Here is a 23,202-nt window from a genome sequence, read left to right as displayed (position 1 = left end):
ATTTAATAAAGAAAAAGTGAAGTGATTGTCACACGTGATACACAGCAGCACAGCACGGTGCACACAGTGAAATTCGTCCTCTGCATTGAACCCATCACCCTGAGTGAGCAGTGGGCAGCCATGACAAGCCCCTGGGGAGCAGTGTGTGGGGACGGTGCTTTGCTCAGTGGCACCTCAGTAGCACCTTGGTGGATCGGGATTCAAACTGTTTACCTTCTGATTACGGGGCCGCTTCCTTAAGCGCTTGGCCACCACTGCCCCAAATTGCATGTACACAGTCCAACAAGCTTTTGCCGAAACCAGGGATTGAACCAGGGACCTTTAGATCTTCGGTCTCTACCAACTGAGCTATTTCGGCTCGTATGTATGTAATGAATGTAACCCTAACCCTGATCATTACACCTCAAGACACAACCCTAATATCTACACTTGAAGTGAAAGTGATGCACAGCACACGGTGATACAACGAAAGGTGTCCTCTCTATTTAACCCTGCATCACCCTTAGTGAGCAGTGGGCAGCCAAGAAAGGTGCCTGGGGAGCAGTAGGGGGTGGTCATAAATTGACCTTTTGCATCATAATTTAATTTTGAGTGTTTAAGTTTGGTTAACGTAGGACCCTGGGAACATGGAGGAAACTACAGCTTCATACGTGAACCAGTTTTTGTGCATTCTTCCCACCAAGGAAAGACACACAGCATTTTTAAAATAAGTAGCACTTTGATGCAGTTAAGCTGATCTACCCAATGCTCTATGGTCTCTTTACCCCAGAGTTCTTTAATGAATGCTATTTTGGGTATTTGACGACAATACAAATGTATAATTGTTATGGCTGGCTTATTCCATGCCACAACATGGAAGGAATTATCAAAGTGTAAAGTAAAAAAATATTTCATTAAAAACGTCAATAGAAGAGAACAAGAAACATATAAATCCAAGTCTAGGGAAATATAAGGAAGAGAGATTATAATAGTGGCACAGGGAGCTACAAAAGAAAGAGTAAGTGTAAGGTTAAGAAAGTAAGTAAAGTGTTTTTGTCACATACATGATGTACACATGCAACATGCAGAGAAATGTATCCCGAAACGCATTATACAGACTTTATCTTAAGGGAAATGGAGGGCGGCATGTTCTCATTGAGGAGTCGAATGCCCTGAGGATAAAAACTCCTCCTAAGTCTTTCAGTTTTTACAATGATGGTCCAAAACCTCCTGCTTGAATGCAAAAACTAAAACTTACTGTTACTGTGATGTGACAAGTGTAGTGGGAAGAAACACTCCACTTGTTTCACTTTTGGTCATGGAACATTGAGAAAACAACTGTATCTCACTTTAAACCTTGGTGATGTACAATGCCAAACAAGCGTACTCAAAAGGCGTTCTGGTGTCCTTGTCCAGGCGCCTATGACGAAGCTGGCGTGATTCTGCTTTCCTACCCTTCGTTACCCACGGTGGTATAAATATGCTTGTGAACTTGCGTGTGCTAAATTTCTCCAGTTTGCCCGGCATCCACGATACAAACCCACGTGATCAATTTATCTCACACTATTGGGCAGTTAGATCAGTATCAGTGAGAGTGAATATATGCGTTTTATGTCGTTTTTAAGTGCGATTTTAATTGTGGGTTGATTGTGATTTCAATTCCTGTAGTTTAATATTGCTGACAGATACGTTCAGGTAACGACTGGCATCTCTTAACAGCGCGTAGAATCTGCTTATTTTTTTCCGAGGGAAACAGCCCAACCTGGCAATACAAGACAAATATCATGTTGCCAGGTTGCGGCAGTATCCTATAATAATTGTGTTGTTTCTACATTACATTTCCAGCAGTAGTAACGTTCATGCTTTTTGTCATGTCAAAGTTTAATCATAGTTTAATTTCTTAAAAACATACTAACAAAATATTCTGTTAGTTGTTGAACAACTTTCTGACTGTGTCGCCAGTTAAAAGTTTGCGTTATCTGGCAACACAACGGTCCCCAGACAAATCCTACCGCAGGAAGTGTTTATGTTTTTATCCTGGTTTCCCGTACAGTGTAAAGAAAGTCTTCTGTTTAATTTAATTAATCAATCACCAGGTCAGAGCAGCACTCATGATTGATTGACTGGCTGGCTGACTTGTGGATATCGGCAGCAGCTGGATCTGAGCGGTCTTTCTCGCAGCAGCATGGACGCCATATGTGACCAGTACAAGCTGCACACGCTGGACGTAGCCCACCAGGCTCTCCTCAAATCGGCGCTTGCAGGTCGGCCTGCGCTGCCCCGCCTCGTTCGTCGACCCGCTGTACTTTGGTTTCGCTGTAACTTTCTGGTCCATGTCCCCCTTCCACAGACCCGGGCTCGGTCGATCTGGAAATGGTGTCCAACCTCATCGTGGACCAGTCGCTGAGGGACAGCAGCTTCTGCAAGGACGCTGGTCGCATCTGCTATGCCCTGGTCCAGGTGAGGAACCATGTGTTCCAGGTCCTTGAGTGCAGTCACAGACAGTCACACAGGCAGCGTGTGAAGACTACATATATCACAGTTTAAAGTATGGACTCTGTGGTGTTCTGCATCAGATCCCTCAGATGCTAGACTGGATCAACATCTGGAGATCATGTCAACACCTCAGACTTTTTGTTGGGTTTCAAACCTTTCTTGAACCAGGTTTTCAGCATGTCAGAGGAATAGCTTTTTCATTTTATTAAAAGAAAAGGTGATTAGGCAGATCAGGTTCCTGCTGTCCGGTTCTGATGCTCATGTTCCCTCTTTGGTCTAGACTAGTCTCTCCATACACAACAGCCTGCGATGCGCTGTGGGTTCTAACGTAGCTGGTGGGGCAGCTGGTGGCCTAGTGGTTAAGGAAGCAGCCCCTTAATCAGAAGGTTGCCGGTTCGAATCCTGATTCGCCAAGGTGCTTCAGTTTGGTTCTAGTCAAAACTGCTTGTGTTACCTTGACGACTACCACCCAGGATCTAACAATGTGGGGATCAGATCAAGAAAACGTTATGGGAGAGAAAATATTTTAAAACACACACACACACAGCCAGGCCAATAGAAAGAGTCGAGCAAAAGCTTTTGTTTGATCTGTATTACTCGGTTACACTCAGAATCCTCTAAACCTAAACACAGGAGCTTCTATGGAGCAAGTGTAGAACAGGGAGTTTGAATTGAAAAAAATATTACAACCTATACTTTAGTCGATGGACAAACAGTGAGAGGTGCTGGTTGATCCAAACCCGGCTTGGCATGTAATTCTGATGTTGAAAATCCCCCGCAGGCCGAGGCGGAGCAGGTCCACACCAGCGTGTTCCGGCGCAGCCTGCTGAACCGACTGCAGCAGGAGTTCACCAACAGAGACGACACCAGGAAGTGCTCGGTCTCGCAGTGGGTCTGTGTCGTCACCTTCATCTGCAACATCTTCTACTACTTGAAGGTACCCCCACCTCCGGCGCCAGAGATAAGGGAAAACTCTTCTACAGATGTAGAAATGATGTGAGGTAGTCATGGGAACAGCACACGGGTGAACAAGGGAAGAGCAACGTTGCCATCTTGTGAGGTTTCTTGTGTGCCTTCCGCAGCCTGGCCGTCATCTAACCACAAGGGCAGTGGTGGCCTAGCGGGTAAGGAAGCAGACATGTAATCAGAAGGTTGCCGGTTCGAAGAAGAGCGAGACGTAAGCAAAGACGTATGTTGTCAAAATTCCAGCAATCGTATTTTTGTTTGATATTAGGAAAGTTTTGTTTAAAATTTTTGGCACAAATCTGATTCCATATTTTTCTGGCATTTGTGGTGTCAGGTGATCGCGGACTAAGTGAAAAATTAATGGGATACATTGATAATTGTAATCGAATCGTGAGACCAGTGAAGGTTCACACCTCTACTGGAGGTGCAGTCATTGGGGCAATTCTCTGGAACATGAAACCAAAATGCTAAAACATTTCTATAATCAGAGAGAGACAGATTAGACTCAAGTAGCTGGGACCGAGTGGTTGACGCGAGTGCAACAATGGTCTCGGTGGACTATCTAGGACAGCCTAGCTGAGATGAGCATCAAAGTATTTGTGAGTTTTAACTGCTTGTCTAAAACGATGTGTCTGTAGCATTACACTTAAATTTTGACACTGTATCTGAGTTTCAACCATGAGCAGGAAGGCTGTTCCAAAGCAGGGGAGCTCTCTCTTGAGAGTGTAATTCTCGTGTAGGGCAGTACTCTGTTAACAAGTCACTTATGTAATCAGGGACCAGTCTTATGTAGAGCTTTGTATGTTGGTAAAATAATTTTACAGTCAATTCGAAATTTTACCCATGCAATGCAGCCAATGCAGTGAGGACAGAGTCAGCGTGATGTGTTCATCTTCTTGTTCCAGTTACAATTCTTGTAGCGGCATTTTGAACTCCTTGGAGTTTACCGAGAGATGATGCCGAGTAGAGCACTGCAGTAATCTATTCTTGACATTACAAATGCATGCACCAGTTTTTTCTGCTGCTTTACTTCTGTTGCTTTCAAGCAACAAAATAATCAGGTCACTCCAAAAAGTCCATCTACCTCAGAACCAATCTGGCTTCAAAGTAGCACTTTCCATAAAGACTGTCCACCTGTCTCTTACTGAACAACTGCTAAATCCTCATCCTCCATCAGCATGGTGATTGCTTAGCTCCTTTTACACCAGATCTATTAGTGAGCTCACATCTTCTTAAATGTCTAATTTGTCCTATAGTTTCCTCCTATGACGCTCATCAAATGCATGTATGACAGACCTATCCTTGTGAATAGCAGCTGATCAACTGATGCTGAACCCGAGCAGAATATTGTTTGTCCCAGCTGATTCAGCTCTTGTGATCTCCCTGGACCCTTTAGTCCCTTAGTCTAGTTTTATTCATTTAATTCTGTTACCATTCATTTTCATGGGCTCAGTTTTTTTTATTCACAAGTGAAACAGTGATGGAAAAATAATGGTACATAAGTTGTGATTTTTAAATGTATTTTTAATATGTTTCCTGGCCTCAAGAAATAGGTGGTTTTTCTATTGAATTTCTATACTGCTTACTACCATTGTGTCCCTGAGCAAGACCCTAAGGTGCTCCAGGGGGACTGTCCCTGTAAATACTGATTGTAAGTCGCTCTGGATAAGGGCGTCTGATAAATGCTGTAAATGTAAATGTATACTGACAAAAGTAAAATGTTGAATTAGATTCTCCTCAGGTATCTGGTATACAAGGCTGCCGCCTACTGGATATATTTTGAAGTGCACTAACAAGCATCTGTCTGCATTGTCTGTTTTTTGTGAATATTAGGGATAAATTGTTCATGTTTTAGTCACTTCGAATGGAGTTTCTTCATGCATTCCATAAATTGATGTTTGTATTTCTTCATTTGATTCCTTAGGTTAACAATGCACCCATAGTGGCTCTTGTCAATCCTGTTTATGACTGTCTGTTTACCCTGGCACAGCCTGATGCACTTATGAATGAGGAGGAGGTGAGTGTTTACTGTTTTTAAAATTATTTGTTTATAATAACGCAGTGTTACAATAACAAAAATATGTGTGGGAGTTTGTTTCATATTGCATTTGTGCAAAACTAGTACTTTTGCAGTGGTTTGCCTAGCAGGTAACGCTAGGCAAGGTAATTGCCAGTTTGATTCCTGAACTGCCAGAGTACACTGCTCCCTGGGCATTGTAATGTAATTGGTTAAATGCAGAGGACACATTTCTTTGTGTGCAGTGTCTGCCGTGCTGCAGTGTTTCACAATGACGATCACTTTACATTCACTTCTTAACTTTCAGTAAAACACACCCCCAATGGTAAGAGGTTACCATTGGAATAACAGCCATAAATAAATATTAACACGATGCTCACAGTCATCAGGTTCCAGATATAAGAAGGTCAGAATATCAGAAACAAGTTCAAATCGGCTTGTCTTCACGCCGGACGTCTGGTTACAGTGTTTCTTGATGTTTTTTGATCCCCTCTGGCAGGTGGACTGCCTGGTGGTGCAGCTCCACCGCATTGGTGAGCAGCTGGAGATGCAGGAGCGCGGCCGCATGGACCGGCTGTTCTGTCAGCTGCGCGACGGCTTCCTGCTACAGGAGGGCCTGAGCTCCCTCACGCGCCTCATGCTGCTGGAGGTGCTGGAGTTCCGGGCGGGCGGCTGGGTCCTCAGCGAAACCACCCAGCGCTACTACTACAGCGAGGTGTACGATTGACGTCAGGGCCCAGCATTTGTAGCTGCTTTTTTAAAGTAACAGAACACAGCAGACTTGTCGTGTTGGTTTGGATGATGTTTGCAGGCTAAAAGACCTTGGAGTGGCTCCTTTAACGTGTGCAATACCTGGTGACACTGTGCAACACTGACTGTCTTCTTTTGTATTTAATGTATGTACCTTTATATTGCTTCCTTGTTGAAAAAAACACAAAAGTTTATAATATTGTGCTAGTTTGATACTCTTTGTAAAACAGACAGCATTTTGTATTCCTCTGTTCTTTTAAAAGTGTTCTATGCTATTCCCAGAGCTGGTTTTCTAGCTGGATCATTTTTCAAACATATTATAAATCAGTCTTTGGGGGACTTTTATTAAATTTATGGCTGTCTGTTTATGTCATATAGAAAGGGGTTTGTTAGATTTTGAATTGCATTAATAAAAATATTTGAGAAATAATTTCCTGACTGTTAATGCAAATGATGTATACGTTTCTACTCCTATAGAAAAGTACATCATAAACATTGCAAAGCAAGTTCTGTGCGTGTGGCGGTTGCCAAGTCCGCTTAATTTAAGTTTGGAAAATCCCTTTCCCGTAAAACCCCAACTCCACATTCTAGTTTAGCACATTCTCTCAGTACGAAGGACTTTGCATTCGTTTCACTGTGATGTCTGTCGTGTTATCTTTTCTATCTTTCTGTCGTGTTATCTTTTCATTTGCACAATTGCATATGACGAACGCGTAACATTTTGTGCATTTTCATTCCACCCGTTGACTGGGGTGGGTGTTCGTGTCACGCGCCATGCTGCATGTTTCTCTCGCGAGATCTGGCAACCCCGCGAGCAGCTACTCACAGTAAACATGGCGGATCCGGAAGGGGAGTCGCTGGAGTCCTGGCTCAGTGAGTAGCCTGCAGAACCCGGCTCGTTTTGGGGCTTTGGCCCGAGCGATGGCGTTCAGCGCGGACTCGCGTGCGTTTCTTCGCACCCCGAGTGTCGCTTCGGCTCCAAACGCGTTTCCGCGGAGATTTGACCACCTACACTGTTAGCAAACAGTGGCTAATTTTAAACAGCCGCGCTAATCCTAATCCCGGTGTGACAGGGCTGCTGGTCCTAGGTTCGGACAGACTTCGCCACTTCTGTACAGATTAGACATGTTTTACATTCGAGCAGCTACATACACTAAATCACTTTATAGCTCGTGTAGACCTTTTTAGTTGACCAAGCTGTCCGTCTATCGCATTGCTGCTTGTCTAAATATTGACAGCGACTGTATCGTGACTATAGCGAGGCGATGGTTAGATTTTACTTTCGTATCGCGATAGTAATCGTGACTCCCCTGATTTTGCCTGCTTCTGACAGATCAGCATACTTTGTCAGAATAGCTTTATCTGTCCTGTTTAACACACTTGCAAAATTTCATACCTGCATTTAAACTGACAGAATAACTACAGTAAAATCACAAACTGTAGTAAAAAAGCAAGGTAAAATAATGGCACAATTTATGTACAATTACTTACCTTTATTTGGCGGTATAAAGAAATTATAGACACAATCGAAATGACTTGTTTCTGTTCTATACGTGCGCTTCAAGCAAGATTAGCTATCATTTCGCTATAATATTTTACATTACATTTAGAGCATTTATCAGACGCCCTTATCCAGAGTGACTTACAATCAGTAGTGACAGGGACAGTCCCCCTGGAGACACTTAGGGTTCAGTGTCTTGCTCAGGGACATATTGGTAGTAAGTGGGATTTGAACTTGGTTCTTCTGGTTCATATGCGAGTATGTTATGACTGGATTACTGTAACTGACGCTGGCCTACAATGCCAAACATGGGGTAGCACTGCTGAAGGTACGAGGAAAGCACTCATCTAGACTCTTCTCTGTCTCGGCCCCCAGCTGGTGGAATGAACTTCCCCTCGCTTAAGACCTTCATCTTTAGAGAATACTTAGAATAAATTGTAACTTTCTTGTAGTCTGACTTATGCAACAAAAAAGTACAACAGAGTGAATAAAATTATTTTATTCATAGTTGGGGTCCAAGTAAACCAGAACTGCTTACTTCATTGATTGTAACATGGAAGCACATTACAAGTCACTCGGATAAGGGCGTCTGCCAAATGCCACAAATGGTATGCTGAAATGTCAGAACATCGGTTTCCTGTTCGTTACAGAATGCCACTTGTCTGTGTGTGTGTGTGTGTGTGTGTGTGTGTGTGTGTGTGTGTGTGTGTGCGCGTGTGTGCGTGCGTGCGTGCGTGCGTGTGCTGCATTCAACATCAGCGGGGAAATGACTCAGTTTTTTTGCAGTGATGCATATGCAATATTTAGAATAATTAATCAATAAGAAGAGTAAAATCCAAAATAAGGAAGTTATGATAGAATCCTGTGTGTGATAGAATCTCATGTCTTACTGCATAAGGGGCAGTGGTGGCCTAGAACATTGTATTAAATATTATTTTCATATGTTTGCTTGATTGCATCTGCACTTGAATTGGAGGTGATGCCTGTGTGTGATAATTCCTTAAAAATATTTTTACGAGTTATCTGTGTGTGTTACAATTCAGTCACTGAACAGCTTCTGTTTCCTACCACAGATAAAGCCACCAACCCCTCCAACAGACAGGAAGACTGGGAGTACATTATTGGCTTCTGTGACCAAATCAATAAAGAGCTGGAGGGGTATTTATGGATTTGATTTCATTTGTTTGCTTTAATTTACCTCTTTGTGTCTTAATTCTGCGTGCCTCGTGTATTACAGTCCCCAGATCTCTGTGAGGTTACTAGCACACAAAATCCAGTCCCCGCAAGAATGGGAGGCGTTGCAAGCCTTGACGGTGAGAGGTGCTGGTTTTATCGTGCCGTTTGAGACAGGTCATGCACGGGATGTTGGTTAACCTGGGCTCGTTCGTTTCAGGTTTTAGAAGCTTGCATGAAGAACTGTGGTCGGAGATTCCACAACGAAGTGGGAAAATTTAGGTTTTTAAATGAATTGATCAAAGTGGTTTCACCAAAGGCAGGCATTGTCCATCTTTGTTTTTTCATTTTCTTTTCACAATGAATTATTCATGTTGTGTTTTTATTGAAGAAGCACTCATTTTTTGTTTGCAGTATTTAGGAGACAGAGTGTCAGAAAAGGTGAAGGTGAAAGTGATTGAGCTGCTCTACAGTTGGTCAGTCGCTCTGCCCGATGAGGCGAAGATCAAAGAAGCTTATCAGATGTTAAAACGGCAAGGTGGGTGTGGTGGTCTCCTCGTATGTTTCTATCAGGGTTTCCACGGGTCAGGCAATTTCAGTACAGGGAAAGTCAGGGAATTTGATCATTTGGGTGCAAAATCAGGGAATTACAAAATAATTTTGTTAATAGCATATAGTGCAGTAGCCAAAACCTGATGTGTATTTATGCGTCTTTGTTCCCAGTGAGGGTTTTTATTTTACTCAAAACCTCTCACGCTCGAACAATATGCAACATTCTTGGACACAAAATCTTTGTGGAGTCTGTGTCCACATATGTCCTTACATTTGATAACTTATTAAACATGCCAGACAAGTGTAAATTTCAAGACGTTTGGCTTGAAAATTAAGAATTTAAGGACTGGCTCTGCCAAACATGCATGTATTCATTTATTAATAGCCTAGTGGGTAACACACTCACCAATGAACCAAAAGACCTCAAAGTCCCATGTTCAAACCCCACTTACTACTATTGTGTCCCTGAGTGTCTCCAGGGTGACTGTCTCTTGTTCCATTGAACACACCAACCTGCCTATATTTAACAATAATAATGTACATGCAACTTTGAATTCTATAACCCCTTTAAATGCTTAGCACCTAAACATTATATTAAACATTTCTTTATACGGGAGGTCATGGAAATTCAGTTTTTTGATCAGGGAAAGTCATGGAAAAGTCTGGGATTTTTAAGTGTTACTTAAGAGAGTGAACCCTGATCTATGAACCAATTTAATATAACTATGTGTATCGCAGTACGGATTTTCATATTGATCTTCTTCTTTGGTCAGGTATTGTCACTATAGATCCAGATGTTCCTGTGGACAAGACACTGATCCCTTCACCGCCTGCCCGCCCCAAAAACCCAGTGTTTGAAAATGAGGAGAAGAGCAAGGTGAAGCCCCCCTTTCATTGTCACTCATGTTGGGACAGGTAGTAAGCCCTAAAAATGTACTGTGATAAACATGGATGTTGTGGCTCAGTTTGCTTTACATTCTGTAGAAATACTGCAAAAATTGCAGTATTAGATTGAAATATTAGATTTTCACTTTACAGGTGTTGTTCATTAATCTTGCACTTGGGTGTGAAAACATTGCGAATTTATTTTCCCCTCGGGTTTCAGAGATTAGCTGAGCTCCTGAAGAGCAAGAAACCAGAGGACCTGCAGGAGGCCAACCGTCTAATCAAAAACATGGTGAAGGAAGTGAGTCACTTTAAAAACCAAGAAAATGCAAATACATGGGAATTTTTTTGATCATGGTGCTCGCTAATACTTTTTCCCCCCCAGGATGAGGCCAGAATGCAGAAAGTCACTAAGCGCACATGTACTCTGGAGGAGGCGAGCAACAGCGTGAAGCTTCTGAATGAGATGCTGAGTCACTTCAACCGAGAAGAGTCGACCCAGGCAGACAGAGAGCTGATCAAGGCAAGTTCACTGCATCATCAGCATGGCAGTTATAGAAATTAACCAGTGGTGTCATCAAAGTGAGCTTGCCTTCAAGGCTGAAATGCAAGAAGTGTTGGGGCTGATCTTGCAAGACGACTTAAGATCCTTGCACTATTGCACAAATTTGCTCAACCAAGCTTTTAGCAAGGACAAATGGGTAAAAATCATCAGTAATAATTGGAAAAACAACCTGTTATTCTTGACAGAGGGGGTGCACAGGCCCTGGACTTTTAGTATTTTGCACCTGTAAATGATGGAAAATATGAAAGAAATTTGCTTTTGAAAAGAAAGGTTTTTTTTTTTGTTGTCGTTCTTAGGAGTTGCATGATGATTGTGACAAGCTCAGACGTGACGTGTTCAAACTGGCAACAGAAACTGAGGACAATGACAACAGCTTAGGTACAGTGACATTGCAGATTATTCAGTGTCAATTTTTATTTATTGCTTGAGGTTTTCTTCTTTCCTATTAAACATGAGAAACCCTAAAAGAACCAACACATGCAGATAATTATGCAGGATCAGCCAGACGCCAGCCACATGCCATCCATGCCACAAGCCACACCCTTCACTCACATACCAACACTCCAAGGGTGCTACCCTTCATCAAATATCTACATTAAATTCCGAAATAGATAAAGTATCTATTGCTCTGTCTGTCTGGCTAAGTAACTAACTAACTAAATAAAAAATGTACGTATTTATATTTTGTTAATTTCATGAGTGAAGTTCCCAGTGTTTTGCCGGTAAACAGGGATATTCCACATGGGGTTCTGCGATCTGAGTGGCTCAGTTCAGGACACTGGCTCTTTTTGTTCTTTAAACCACCCTTCCCCACGTTTCTACATAGTTCTGCTAATGCCCTTGATTTGTCCTCATCCGTCCCAGGACACTGCAAGTTTCTCTCTAGACTCCATGTACTTGGTCTGAACTTGGTTTTAAATAGTAAATATAAAATATAAAACACTGTTTTAAAGTTTAGGGTAATTTAGAAATGTCCTTGTTTTTTGTGAAATGTTGTGGAATTCACTCTTGATTTTATGTCTGCATATTTTATATAAAGGAAAGCAAAAATGTGGAGCTTTTTGATGTGCCAGCCAATATTCCATTTATGCAGTTCTGCCGAATACACTGGCTAATCAGACACTTTATTGCATACATGTGAGTGTAGAGGAAACAAACGCATTTCTGTTTATGAATTCATGTCAGCCCTAGAAACAGCCCCTCTTCTTCATCCACTGAAGTAACATCGTCCTTGTGTGTTTTTAACTCAACAGGTGACATCTTGCAGGCCAGCGATGACCTCTCCCGGGTCATCAACTCTTATAAGAAGATAGTAGAGGGCCAGACAATCAATGGAGACACTCCAGGATCGTCTGCATCAGAATGTAAACACATGAAGTTCTGCACAGTCTGCGTTTTTTTTATTCGTTGCTGATGCCATTTGGGGTTATTGATACTCTCAATCCGCTTCGAACAGGCACCCATGATGGCGGCGCCTCTGAGATTTTAATAGACTTGGCCAGCTCGGATGTTCAGGCTCCCTCAGGTGCCGTCGCAGCTGACCTGCTCATGCCTTCCCCTCTGCCATGTTCTCTCCCCACACGCCTCAAGCAGCTGTCTGGACAAGGGAGCTATTCAGTCAGCAGCGGAGACAATGCCTGCCTAAATCTCGGCCAGACCTCCACTTCTCTCTCTTTATTGGATGAAGAGCTCTTATCCCTCGGTAACACTCACAGCAGCCAACCCAGCCATTCATCTGAACATGAGTCTGAGATGTTTAGAAAATGTAGCAAAATCTGAATTTGGCTTGTTCAGTTGCTTGATTACGTTCAAATACGTTCAGACTGAGAAAGAAGCCAACTGAAGCAAGAGCTTCGGAGGCACTTGTAGTCAACAAGCCTGGAAGATGCCACTATCAAGCAAATAAAAGATATGCAAATGAAGGCAATATGGAGCAATTGTGTACCTTCATAAGTGATAGTGAGAGATCATTCTCCTGGAGTTTGGAGCTCCACATCATATTCTGAGAAGAACAATAGGTTCTGCGAGATTGACCTGGAAGTGGTTTTATACATTACTATATTTTATTCTCTGCAGGCCTTAGTGATCCGGTCAGCAGCAAGCAAACTGAAGAGAAATCAAAAGAAAGTGAAGAAAACAATCAGTGGACTTCCCAGAAGGTAGAGCAATTCATATAATAAAAGTGCTAAATTTATCATATTTATAAGTCTTTGTACAGTAGTGGTTGTTGGCCTATATAAACCAGTAATCACTTGAAAATGAAGTCCATGAAAGTCCATTAAACTTGTTCATCGTTTCCTGTTAACAGGCCGCTAGTCCATTGCTGGACCTCTTTGGAAGTTTGCCCCCTCTACCCTCCATCTTCCCTGTGGCGCCGGCTTCTGCAGATCCTACCATTGTTCAAGATCCTAAATCGTACCCGGATGCTTGTATGGTCACGCCCTTTCCATTCCCTAGTGCAGCACAGTCAGTGTCAACCTCGCTGAACCAAGGCCTGCAGGATCTTGCCATGCTGGACCTGGGGAACCCCAGCAGCTCTGTGTATGTATCTCGAAGGGCAGAATTGATGCATATGATGACTTTGTGATGACTTTGTGTGGCCAATATAGAATGCTGCCTTGTTTCAGCTGTATTCTATGCTGTATGTGGACAGCAGTTCGCTGCTGTTGAATGCAGGAGGAAGAATCCTGCTTTTGTTATTGGCTGTAGCCTGTATCATTTTATCACCTTATAGTCACACCCTCTTAATGCAGTGGACAGGAAATGAACTGGTGTAGACAACAGATAATCACAGAACTCATGTTATGGATCCATTTGATTTAGAATTTTTTTTTTTTGAAACAATGTCCCTGAACATTTGGCAAATGTTCTTTGCTAGCACATGGAAAACATTTACATTTCTTGTACGACGTTTAGCAATCGCCCTTATCCAGAGCAACCTACATTAATATGCACATTTTTGCATTGCATTGCATTGTATTAAATAGCTTTGTTAGTCAAACATTGGACTAATGGTCATTGCAATCCAGGACTGCATGCCATTTAAATAAAATTGTAACTTTTCCATTTTACACGCCCCTGCCTCTAGCAAGTACAATCTTTACTACCCCCCGAGCCCCAAAACACCTTCTTATGCAGTACAGGCAAAAAGTTTAGACACACCTTCTCATTCAATGTGTTTTCTTTATTTTCATGACCATTTACATTGGTAGATTCTCACTGACTGCATCAAAACTATGATTGAACCATCTCGATTGGGTTCAGGTCCAGTGACTGTGGAGGCCAGGTCATCTGCCACAGTACTCCATCACTCTCCTTCTTGGTCAAATAGCCCTTACACAGCCTGGAGGTGTGTTTGGGGTCAGTCTCCTGTTGAAAAATGAATGGTCGTCCAAATAAACGCAAATCGGATGGGATGGGATGTTGCTGAAGGATGCTGTGGTAGCCATTCTGGTTCAGTGTGCCTTTAATTTTGAATAAAACCCCAACCCTGTCACCAGCAAAACACCCCCACACCATCACACCTCCTCCTCCTCCATGCTTCACAGTGGGAACCAGGCATGTGGAATCCATCCGTTCACATTTTCTGTGTCTCACAATGACATGGTGGTTGGAAACAAAGATCTCAAATTTGGACTCATCAGACCAAAGCACAGATTTCCACTGGTCTAATGTCCATTTCTTGTGTTTCTTGGCCCAAACAAATCTCTTCTGCTTGTTGCCTCTCCTTAGCAGTGGTTTCCTGGCAGCTATTTGACCATGAAGGCCTGATTCTCGCAGTCTCCTCTTAACAGTTGTTCTAGAGATGGGTCTCCTGCTAGAACTCTGTGTGGCATTTATCTGGTCTCTGATCTGAGCTGCTGATAACTTGTGATTTCTGAGGCTGGTGACACGGATGAACTTGTCTTCAGAAGCAGAGGTTACTCTTGGTCTTCCTTTCCTGGGTCGGTCCTCATGTGTGCCAGTTTCGTTGCAGCGCTTGATGGTTTTTGCGATTCCACTTGGGGACACAATTAAAGTTTTTGCAATTTTCTGGACTGACTGACCTTCACTCATTTTTCTTTGATTGGTTCTTGCCATAATATGAATTTTAACAGTTGTCCAATAGGGCTGTCGGCTATGTAGTAACCTGACCTCTGCACAACACAACTGGTGGTCTCAACCCCATTAATAAAGCACGAAATTCCACTAATTAACCCTGATAAGGCACATCTGTGAAGTGAAAACCATTTCAGGTGACTACCTCTTGAAGCTCATCGAGAGAATGCCAAGAGTGTGCAAAGCAGTAATCAGAGCAAAGGGTGGCTATTTTGAAGAAACTAGAATATTAAAAGTTAATATTAAAATGTTTTCAGTTATTTCACCTTTTTTTTTGTTAAATACACAACTCCACATGTGTTCATTCATAGTTTTAATGACTTCAGTGAGAATCTACCAATGTAAATGGTCAGGAAAATAAAGAAAACACATTGAATGAGAAGGCGTGTCCAAACTTTTAGCCTGTACTGTATATGTCACAGTTCTGACGCAGAACAGAAAGAGAGAAGAGAGCGTGTGTTGGTGGGAATGAGAACCTAGGTGCAGCTAAAAGCAAAGGAGGCAGGTACGTTTCCATTGTAGTAATCTGCGAATGTGAGCCAGCGTAAACCGCAACACCCCACGGACGTTGACATTCGCGTGAAGGACAGGATCGTGGAAGGGACAGGACAAAAGGATGAGTTGATGGATGATGAGACAGATAAGAAGAAAAAAACAAATGCCAATCAATAACTGAGTGGCTGGCTGTGGCCATCTTGCCAATTTATGGGAGTTGCGTTACCTGGTTTCCACGGTGTTCCCGGTCACATGACCGGAGTCACGTGACAGCATAGAATAGAATGTCCAAGTCATGCTCCAACATGATGGTTGGAGCATGACTTGGATGCTGGATCAATTGCTCGAGCTTAGTTTGCTGGATGATTACACAGAATGTTTTGGAGTTGATTTTCTGAACCTGAATTTCACAAGTTGAATGATATTACTTGAAATTTTGGTGCTTGAATATTGTACTTTTAATATATTTTCATAGAAAATACAATCTGAAATTATTTAAAAGCAAAATTGTAGAAACATTGTTTCAATACAAAAAAATCAAAGACTAATAAAATTCAGATGGAACTGGTTTTCTTTCATAAGAGTCGTCCAAAAATGCATTTAACCATCGAACTCACCCCCATTCACAATCAGAGAGAGCGGTCAGAGGAGCTCCATATCTTGCACAACAAAACTGATTCATTGATGAATAATTTTTAAATATGTAATGCGTTAAAATAACTTGATTCAATTAGCACAGCTACATCTTCACTTCCTGGATGGGTCTGACATTATGACAGTCATGTGAAAATAGCCAGTGACTATCCCCACATAAATATGGTCTGTAAATGAGTTTTAGAGTTGTTGCATTTACATTGTTTTCAATTGGAGACACACCAACAGTGTTTCCATGATGCATCTGCTACGTATGGATGAAAATATTTCAGCTGTTTCATTTAAAAAATGACCAGACCAGACACCCCATCTAAGCCTCTTTCTCACATAGATATCATAGATAATCAGTCTTAAATAATGCAAGATTTAGTCTTAAGAATCCATTGTGAGTAATTGCAATTAATTGTGATATGATGCTCATATGAGGCTCATACAATGTGGTAATCTGTTTGTCACTGGGGCAGTGGTGGCCTATCGGTTAAGGAAGCTGCCACATAATCAGAAGGTTGCCGAATCCCGATCCGCCAAGGTGCCACTGAGCAAAGCACCGTCCCCACACACTGGTCCCCGGGCGCCTGTCATAGCAGAGGACAAATTTCACTGTGTGCACTGTATGATGTGCTGCTGTGTATCACAAATGACAATCACTTCACTTATGGATAGCAAGAGAATGTATGATATTGTATTGTTACCACACAACCCCAAGCTGAGCTAAAGCCATTCAAGCTCTTTTAAGTGATGAAACCTGATTTAGTGATGAGTAGCAACAATCTAGCGGAAAACCTTTCCAGAATCAGCAGTTTGGAATGGTCTATTAAGTCCATTTGTGCAATAGAAGGGAAATAAATTGAATTAATTTTGAAGTGAAACTTTGACCAAATTGCCTCCATTTGTCCCCAGACTGATTTTGAGTTCTGCTGTTGACAGTGAGACAGACATTGCTGATCCAGCTCCTCTCTTCGGAATGCCAGCAACTTCCACCATTTCTGCATCTGTGACCCTGCCATCCCTCGGCATGCTCCCTGCACCACTCTGCACGTCTTCAGCAAAAGTTCAAGTGGCAAGTGCAACTCCTGGAAGTCCCCTTTTCCGATCCATGTCCCCCACCCTCTCTGTGAACCTAGAAAGTCCTGCGAGGGGCCCTGAAGTCTCTCTTGCCAATGTGTTTGTTCCGCTGGATGCCATAAAACCTAGTAAGTCGGAGCTTCTTGACTCCATTTCAGTACTCATTTCAACCACACTACAGTCACTGAGTGTATTCCGGATCATTGTGTGGGGAAACAGCCCACCACAGTCAAAATGCACCATGATTACTGACCAGGCTTTGTGTGTGGCTCTGCAGGTAAAATCTGCCCGGTAACGGCCTATGATAAGACTGGAGTGCGAGTCCTTCTTCATTTTGCCACCGAATGTCCACCTGGTCGATCAGATGTCCTGGTCATAGTGGTGTCTATGCTGAATACGGCCCCACTGCCAGTCCGAAATGTGGTCCTGCAGGCTGCTGTGCCCAAGGTAACGTGTCATCTTCCTTGCTATTTTATTGGCAAAGAATAAGCTAGTCAGAGAGGTAAGCTCACACAAGATTTAGAAGGTGTCTGGCTGTATGTGTGAAGGCATTTCATTATTAATTGTTTAATAACGCTTAATTGTAGCCTGTGTGTTAAAATGAAGTGCCCTTGGTTTACTGTTAAGCAGTTCTTGGCATACTAATGATTTAAGTACAGTGACAACACAAGACTCAAAAGTATGGCATAAATATAAGACTTATTTATATACACTGCTCAAAAAAATAAAGGGAACACAACAATAAGATTTCCTTGTTCTGAATAAAATATTCTTATTAAATACTTTGTTCTTTACATAGTTGAATGTGCTGACAACAAAATCACACAAATTATCAATGGAAATCAAATGTATCTGCCCATGGAGGTCTGGATTTGGAGTTACACTCAAAATTAAAGTGGAAAAACACACTACAAGCTGATCCAACTTTGATGAAATGTCCTTAAAATAAGTCAAAATGAGGTCCCAGAGTGTGTGTGGCCTCCACATTCCTGTATGACCTCCTTACAACACCTGGGCATGCTCTTGATGAGGTGGTCTTCTAAGGGATCTCCTCCCAGACCTGAACTAAAGCATCCGCCAACTCCTGGACAGTCTGTGATGCACCGTATTGGTGGATGGAATGAGACGTGATGTCCCAGATGTGCTCAATTTGATTCAGGTCTAGGGAAGGGGCGGGCCAGTCCATAGCATCAATGCCTTCGTCTTGCAGAAACTGTTGACACACTCCAGCCACATGAGGTCTAGCATAGTCTTGCATTAGGAGGAACAGTGGGGCAGTGGTGGCCTAGCGGTTAAGGAAGCGGCCCCGTAATCTGAAGATTGCCGTTTCGAATCCCGACCCGCCATGGTACCACTGAGGTGCCACTGAGCACTGTCCCCACACACTGCTCCCCGGACGCCGGTCATGGCTGCCCACTCAGGGTGATGGGATAAATGCACCGTGTGCTGTGCTGCTGTGTTATCACATGTGGCAATCACTCACTTCAGAACCAAAGGCCAACCACACCAGCATATGGTCTCACAAGGGGTCTGAGGATCTCATCTCAGTACCTGATGACAGACAGGCTACCTCTGGCGAGCACATGTAGGGCTGTGTTGCCCCCCAGAGAAATGCCACCCCTCACCTGCCACTGCCAAATCAGTCATGCTGGAGGATGTTGCAGGCAGCAGAATGTTCTCCACGGCATCTCCAGACTCTGTCACGTCTCAGTGTGAACCTGCTTTCATCTGTGAAAGTTGTTGGCTTTCATCTCCATGCTCTGGACACTACGCTGACAGACACAGCAAACCTTCTTGCCACAGCTCACATTGATGTGCCATCCTTGATGAGCTGCACTACCTGAGCCACTTGTGTGGGTTGTAGACTCCGTCTCATGCTACCACTAGAGCACCGCCAGCATTCAAAAGTGACGAAAACATCATCAAGAAAGCATAGGAACTGAGAAGTGGTCTGTGGTCACCACCTGTGGAACAAGGGCTATATTAGGGATTTCTTGCTAATTGCCTATAATTTCCACCTGTTGTCTATTCCTATTACACAACAGGATGTGAAATTTATTGCCAGTTACCATTGTAAAAGAGTGGAGATTAGTATAAAAACTCTCTACACAAGAGCACTGTATTAAAAACCACTCCAACCTGGTGTTACCTGGCAGAAAGTGGCATGACACAATATAGGTTAAAAGGATGAACAGTTTCTAATTTATTAACACCAGTAGATTATTATTGGAGTTACATGTGAATATTGTATGTAAAAAAGGTACCAATGTTACAGAAAACCCAAAATGAAAGAGAAAAGCCAGAACCAAGCTTCAGAGAAATCACCTGATCCAGGAGAAAAAGAGAAAAGTCTCAGAAATGAATGGGAAGATCCCCCTCAATTCCCGATGGAAAGGAAAGTAATAAAGTCCTTAGTGTCCACGAGACAATTCTTTTATACATTTGATTCCCAGGACTATTCCCCGGTGTCTCCCGTCTGCGGCCGACAAAAGACAAAGCGCGGGACCCCAAAACAAATGGCAGGCCTTTTTAACACCTCTTGCTCGGGGGAAGGCCGCCCAACAAAGACATGGAGGTGATGAACCTCAAAGCAAAACAAACATGGACTTGTGATTTCCCATCTTACAGCATCAAAGTGGACAGTTCGTTTTCATTGAAGTGTGATTGACTAGGGTAACATTCTGTTGTTTAAGTGTTCCCGATATATATATTTTTGGAGCAGTGTTTTTAATAAAATATTGTATTTGGTGCCACCTATCAGTGACTATTTTATTTACACCACCCTTTTAGACATTTTTAAGAAAACAAAATCTATCTCTTTGGTAGATTTTTTTCCAAAAAACAAGACTTGTGTAGTGTGACTAGTTGTAGTTATTGACATGAAATGGTTGGTTGAACTTGGGTCCTCTGTCAGTCGATGAAGGTGAAACTCCAGCCACCATCAGGAGCTGATCTACCCCCTTTCAACCCCATCTTACCCCCCGGATCTATCACTCAAGTAATGCTGCTTGCCAATCCACTGAAGGTAAGTGGGCTAGATATACCTAATTTCCACTACACTGGTGCCGGTTCTGGTACTCAGCCGGTGCTGAACTGGGAACAAAGCGAGAACCGGTCCGCGATAGACAGGAGCTCAGCATGAGCCGCATGATAATACATCGCAGGTCACGCTCACTAAACAGAACTCTTTTGGACCTCCACTTCTGCCACTTTTACACAATCTGTTCTGTTTCTCCCTGTTGTCTTTCTTCATTATTTTTTTTTAAGATTACTGACAATTCGGTTGTTTGTGTAAAGCCTGCGACTTTCCCTTATTTCTTTATAAACTTTCTTCTTGTGCACTTTTTCATTTTAGTTGAATTTTTGTGGATGTCCATATAGCTAGAAGAGCTTTCATTTCTTAAGCGCTCTACGTTATCGGTCTCTCACTCTTCACCATTTTCTCTTCTAAAGTTTCCAATCATCCCTCCACCACTCATTACATCACGGGTTTTTGCTATGAGACCAGCAAAGTTTAGGGGCTGGTTCGGTGCCTTTTTTGGGCACTTGTTTTTTTTTCTGTGGAAAAGCACAGCACTGGTTCCAAAAATTGAGAACCGGCACAGGAACCAGAGCAGTGCTAAAGGGGTAAGAGTAAAACCCTTCTTCTCCACATGTTGCACACATAATCATAAGAGATGGTACACCCCTGAAAATCACTCTGAGGGTCACACTGTTGTCTATGTTTTACTGTCTATGAAATGCTCAGCGTTATATCTTGCTTAATGCTACTGCAGTTTTCATTGCTGTTTCCTCTTTTCTTTTCAGGAGAAGGTGAGGTTGAGGTACAAGCTAACGTTCACTTTAGGAGAGCAGCTGTGCACAGAGGTCGGGGAGGTTGACCAGTTTCCCCCAGCAGAGAAGTGGGGCTGCCTATAGCGCCACCTGGTAACCCACTGTGAATCATAGTCTGGACAGAGGACTTGTTAGATGTGCCAGGGCACTCCAGTTACCATGCCGAGGTCATGGTAACTGGAGTGCCAGGGCACTCCAGTTACCATGACCTCGGCAGCACCATTATCCAGATCAATGTGTTTATGAATGTCAACCGTCAAGTGCTATTAGCATCATGACGTCATGTTTTCCAGTGTTGCTTCAGTGTGATATCATATTATTTATTTTCTTATTTATTTATTTAATGCCATTGTATGTGCTAAGTGTTAGTAGTTTACAGTGGACATGGGCTAGCTTATTGACCGTTTACCTGGCTTTAAGTGGCTTCAGACTTAGAAAAGTCGACTCGAAGAACAAGACTTCCATTAAGCCTCCAGGAATGGCGTGGGTAGATGTCTGGTTTAACGACTGAATGCACATGGTGCTTATTAGTGCTTTTTTAATACAAATTAATCCATATATGCTGTTCCTGCTTTTTCAGATATGTCCAAATTTTATTTTTCATATTGTAAAATGTTGTGTTCATGCTGTAAAGGAGTTTGGTCATGAGCCACTGCCGAGATTTTAACAGTGTTTGCTACTAACTGCTGTTTATTTGAACTCACACTACCAGGCTATTGTTGAAGGCAAATATTAGATGTTTTGTGGTCATTGTTTGTATTACTGTGGTTTTGGGGGTTTGTCACCGCAGGTGAGGACTGATCAGTTTTAGGACTGATTAGTTTGTCCAATAGAGAGAAAGTGAGCCCACCAGCTTCCTTGGGCTCTAGTAACACTTTGGCCATTGTCGTTTTTTTCTTTTTTAAAGCAAGTCCATTTTGATATCTGGTTTACAGTGTTGTGATACAAAAACCTCTGTTCCGTTTATGGCAAGTTTCCTTTTCTGAGCCATTTTCTGTAGTGCAACTACCACATTTTGTAAAATTATAACATAACCTGCCATACAGGTAAAATGCACATTTACCTGGTTTCACCCCACTGTCTTATGAGAAAAGCTGTAAGGGATGAACAATATAAAGGACTTAACTACTGTATGAATGGATATTTTGTGACCTAAACAGCATTTTCCTCATCTGAAAGAAAATTATTGCTGTATTCATGAACATTAAACGTATGGTTTCCTGCTAGAATAAAATAAAAAATGTACATATGGAAGTCCGTTTGCTGCATGAAGTAATTAAAGTATTAGTTTTAAAAATGCAGTTACTGTGTCTGTATCTGTAATTAATGAACACTTTGTAAACTGGTGGTGGTGTTTTTTTGGATTGTGAAAATGTCTGAACATTCATGTTGTCCATGTGTTACAACACAATGCATTATGCATATCAGTACTTTATTTGGTCATGTTTTAGCATACAACCCAATTCTGCAATATTCAGACATTATAGTTTAATTAGTGTTTTAGTAAATTAGCATTTACTAACATTTAAAAACATTTAACATAAATAAAGCTACAGTTAACTGTAGGCCTGTTGTAATTATAACATAATCACAATCATAACATAACATGCAATTATAGCATCATTACATAATCTTGATTATTAACTGTCCTTGATTATTTGAAAAGTGAATTGATTATGAAATGCTGCAGCAATGAATTGTGATCTCTGCATTGAACCCTGCATCACCCTTGGTGAGCAGTGGGCAGCCATGAAAGCTGCTTGCTCAGTGTCAAATAATTGTTAGAAGTATCTCTATTCATTTCTTTAAATTTAATGTTTGTACACATTTTTTCGTTTTTAAGCATAAAATGATTGATTAGTGTTTGTAAAGGTCTTTTCTTGGTGCACTTTTTATTCTGCATTTTTTGGTGCATTTTTTTCTTTATTTTCCGTCGTTTTGAGCCACATGAGGAAGGATGAAGCAATCTTATTTTTTTCCAGAAATATGTGAATCCCAACTTCTGATCTGTCACACCACCCAATTTTTATTTATGTTTCAGGGTTTAGTGCAATAATTTCAAGTTTGCTAAATATCATGACTGTAACAGCCTTAGTTAACATGCACTTTTAGCTATTGTGCCATCGCTAAAGCAAATATTTAATATGTTGTCTACATTAGATTAAGTAGTGA

General features: G+C 42.1%; 2 protein-coding genes across 4 annotated transcripts; both read left to right on the top strand.

Annotated features, from left to right (window-relative positions):
* Positions 1 to 1,983: 1,983 nt before the first annotated feature.
* Positions 1,984 to 6,638, top strand: mif4gda (MIF4G domain containing a). The gene is made up of 5 exons (XM_028973710.1): positions 1,984 to 2,243; positions 2,330 to 2,439; positions 3,257 to 3,412; positions 5,366 to 5,458; positions 5,958 to 6,638. Exons 1-5 carry the CDS (start codon positions 2,165 to 2,167, stop codon positions 6,183 to 6,185), a joined length of 666 nt encoding a protein of 221 aa, XP_028829543.1. The 5' UTR covers positions 1,984 to 2,164; the 3' UTR covers positions 6,186 to 6,638.
* A 377-nt stretch (positions 6,639 to 7,015) lies between these two features.
* Positions 7,016 to 22,284, top strand: gga3a (golgi associated, gamma adaptin ear containing, ARF binding protein 3a). Of its 3 annotated transcripts, XR_003749215.1 has the most exons (18): positions 7,016 to 7,081; positions 8,783 to 8,867; positions 8,947 to 9,022; positions 9,103 to 9,201; positions 9,297 to 9,420; positions 10,208 to 10,311; positions 10,540 to 10,620; positions 10,705 to 10,842; positions 11,181 to 11,262; positions 12,138 to 12,248; positions 12,341 to 12,586; positions 12,961 to 13,043; positions 13,193 to 13,425; positions 17,059 to 17,324; positions 17,474 to 17,643; positions 20,111 to 20,221; positions 21,004 to 21,174; positions 21,220 to 22,284. XR_003749215.1 is itself a non-coding variant. In XM_028973803.1 (17 exons), the coding sequence occupies exons 1-17, from the start codon at positions 7,042 to 7,044 to the stop codon at positions 21,112 to 21,114; spliced, it is 2,160 nt and encodes a 719-aa protein (XP_028829636.1). In that variant the 5' UTR covers positions 7,016 to 7,041; the 3' UTR covers positions 21,115 to 22,284. The 3 variants fall into 3 exon arrangements, 2 of the variants coding, with proteins under 2 accessions (XP_028829636.1, XP_028829635.1); XM_028973803.1 differs by having other exon boundaries at positions 21,004 to 22,284; XM_028973802.1 differs by lacking the exon at positions 21,220 to 22,284 and having other exon boundaries at positions 20,111 to 21,121.
* The last annotated feature ends 918 nt before the right edge of the window (positions 22,285 to 23,202 follow it).

Source organism: Denticeps clupeoides, chromosome 3 (assembly GCF_900700375.1).
Source record: "Denticeps clupeoides chromosome 3, fDenClu1.1, whole genome shotgun sequence".
In the NCBI taxonomy this organism is placed as follows: domain Eukaryota; kingdom Metazoa; phylum Chordata; class Actinopteri; order Clupeiformes; family Denticipitidae; genus Denticeps; species Denticeps clupeoides.
Note: the sequence above shows the minus strand (reverse complement) of the source record. Positions and strands in the feature narration are given on the sequence as shown.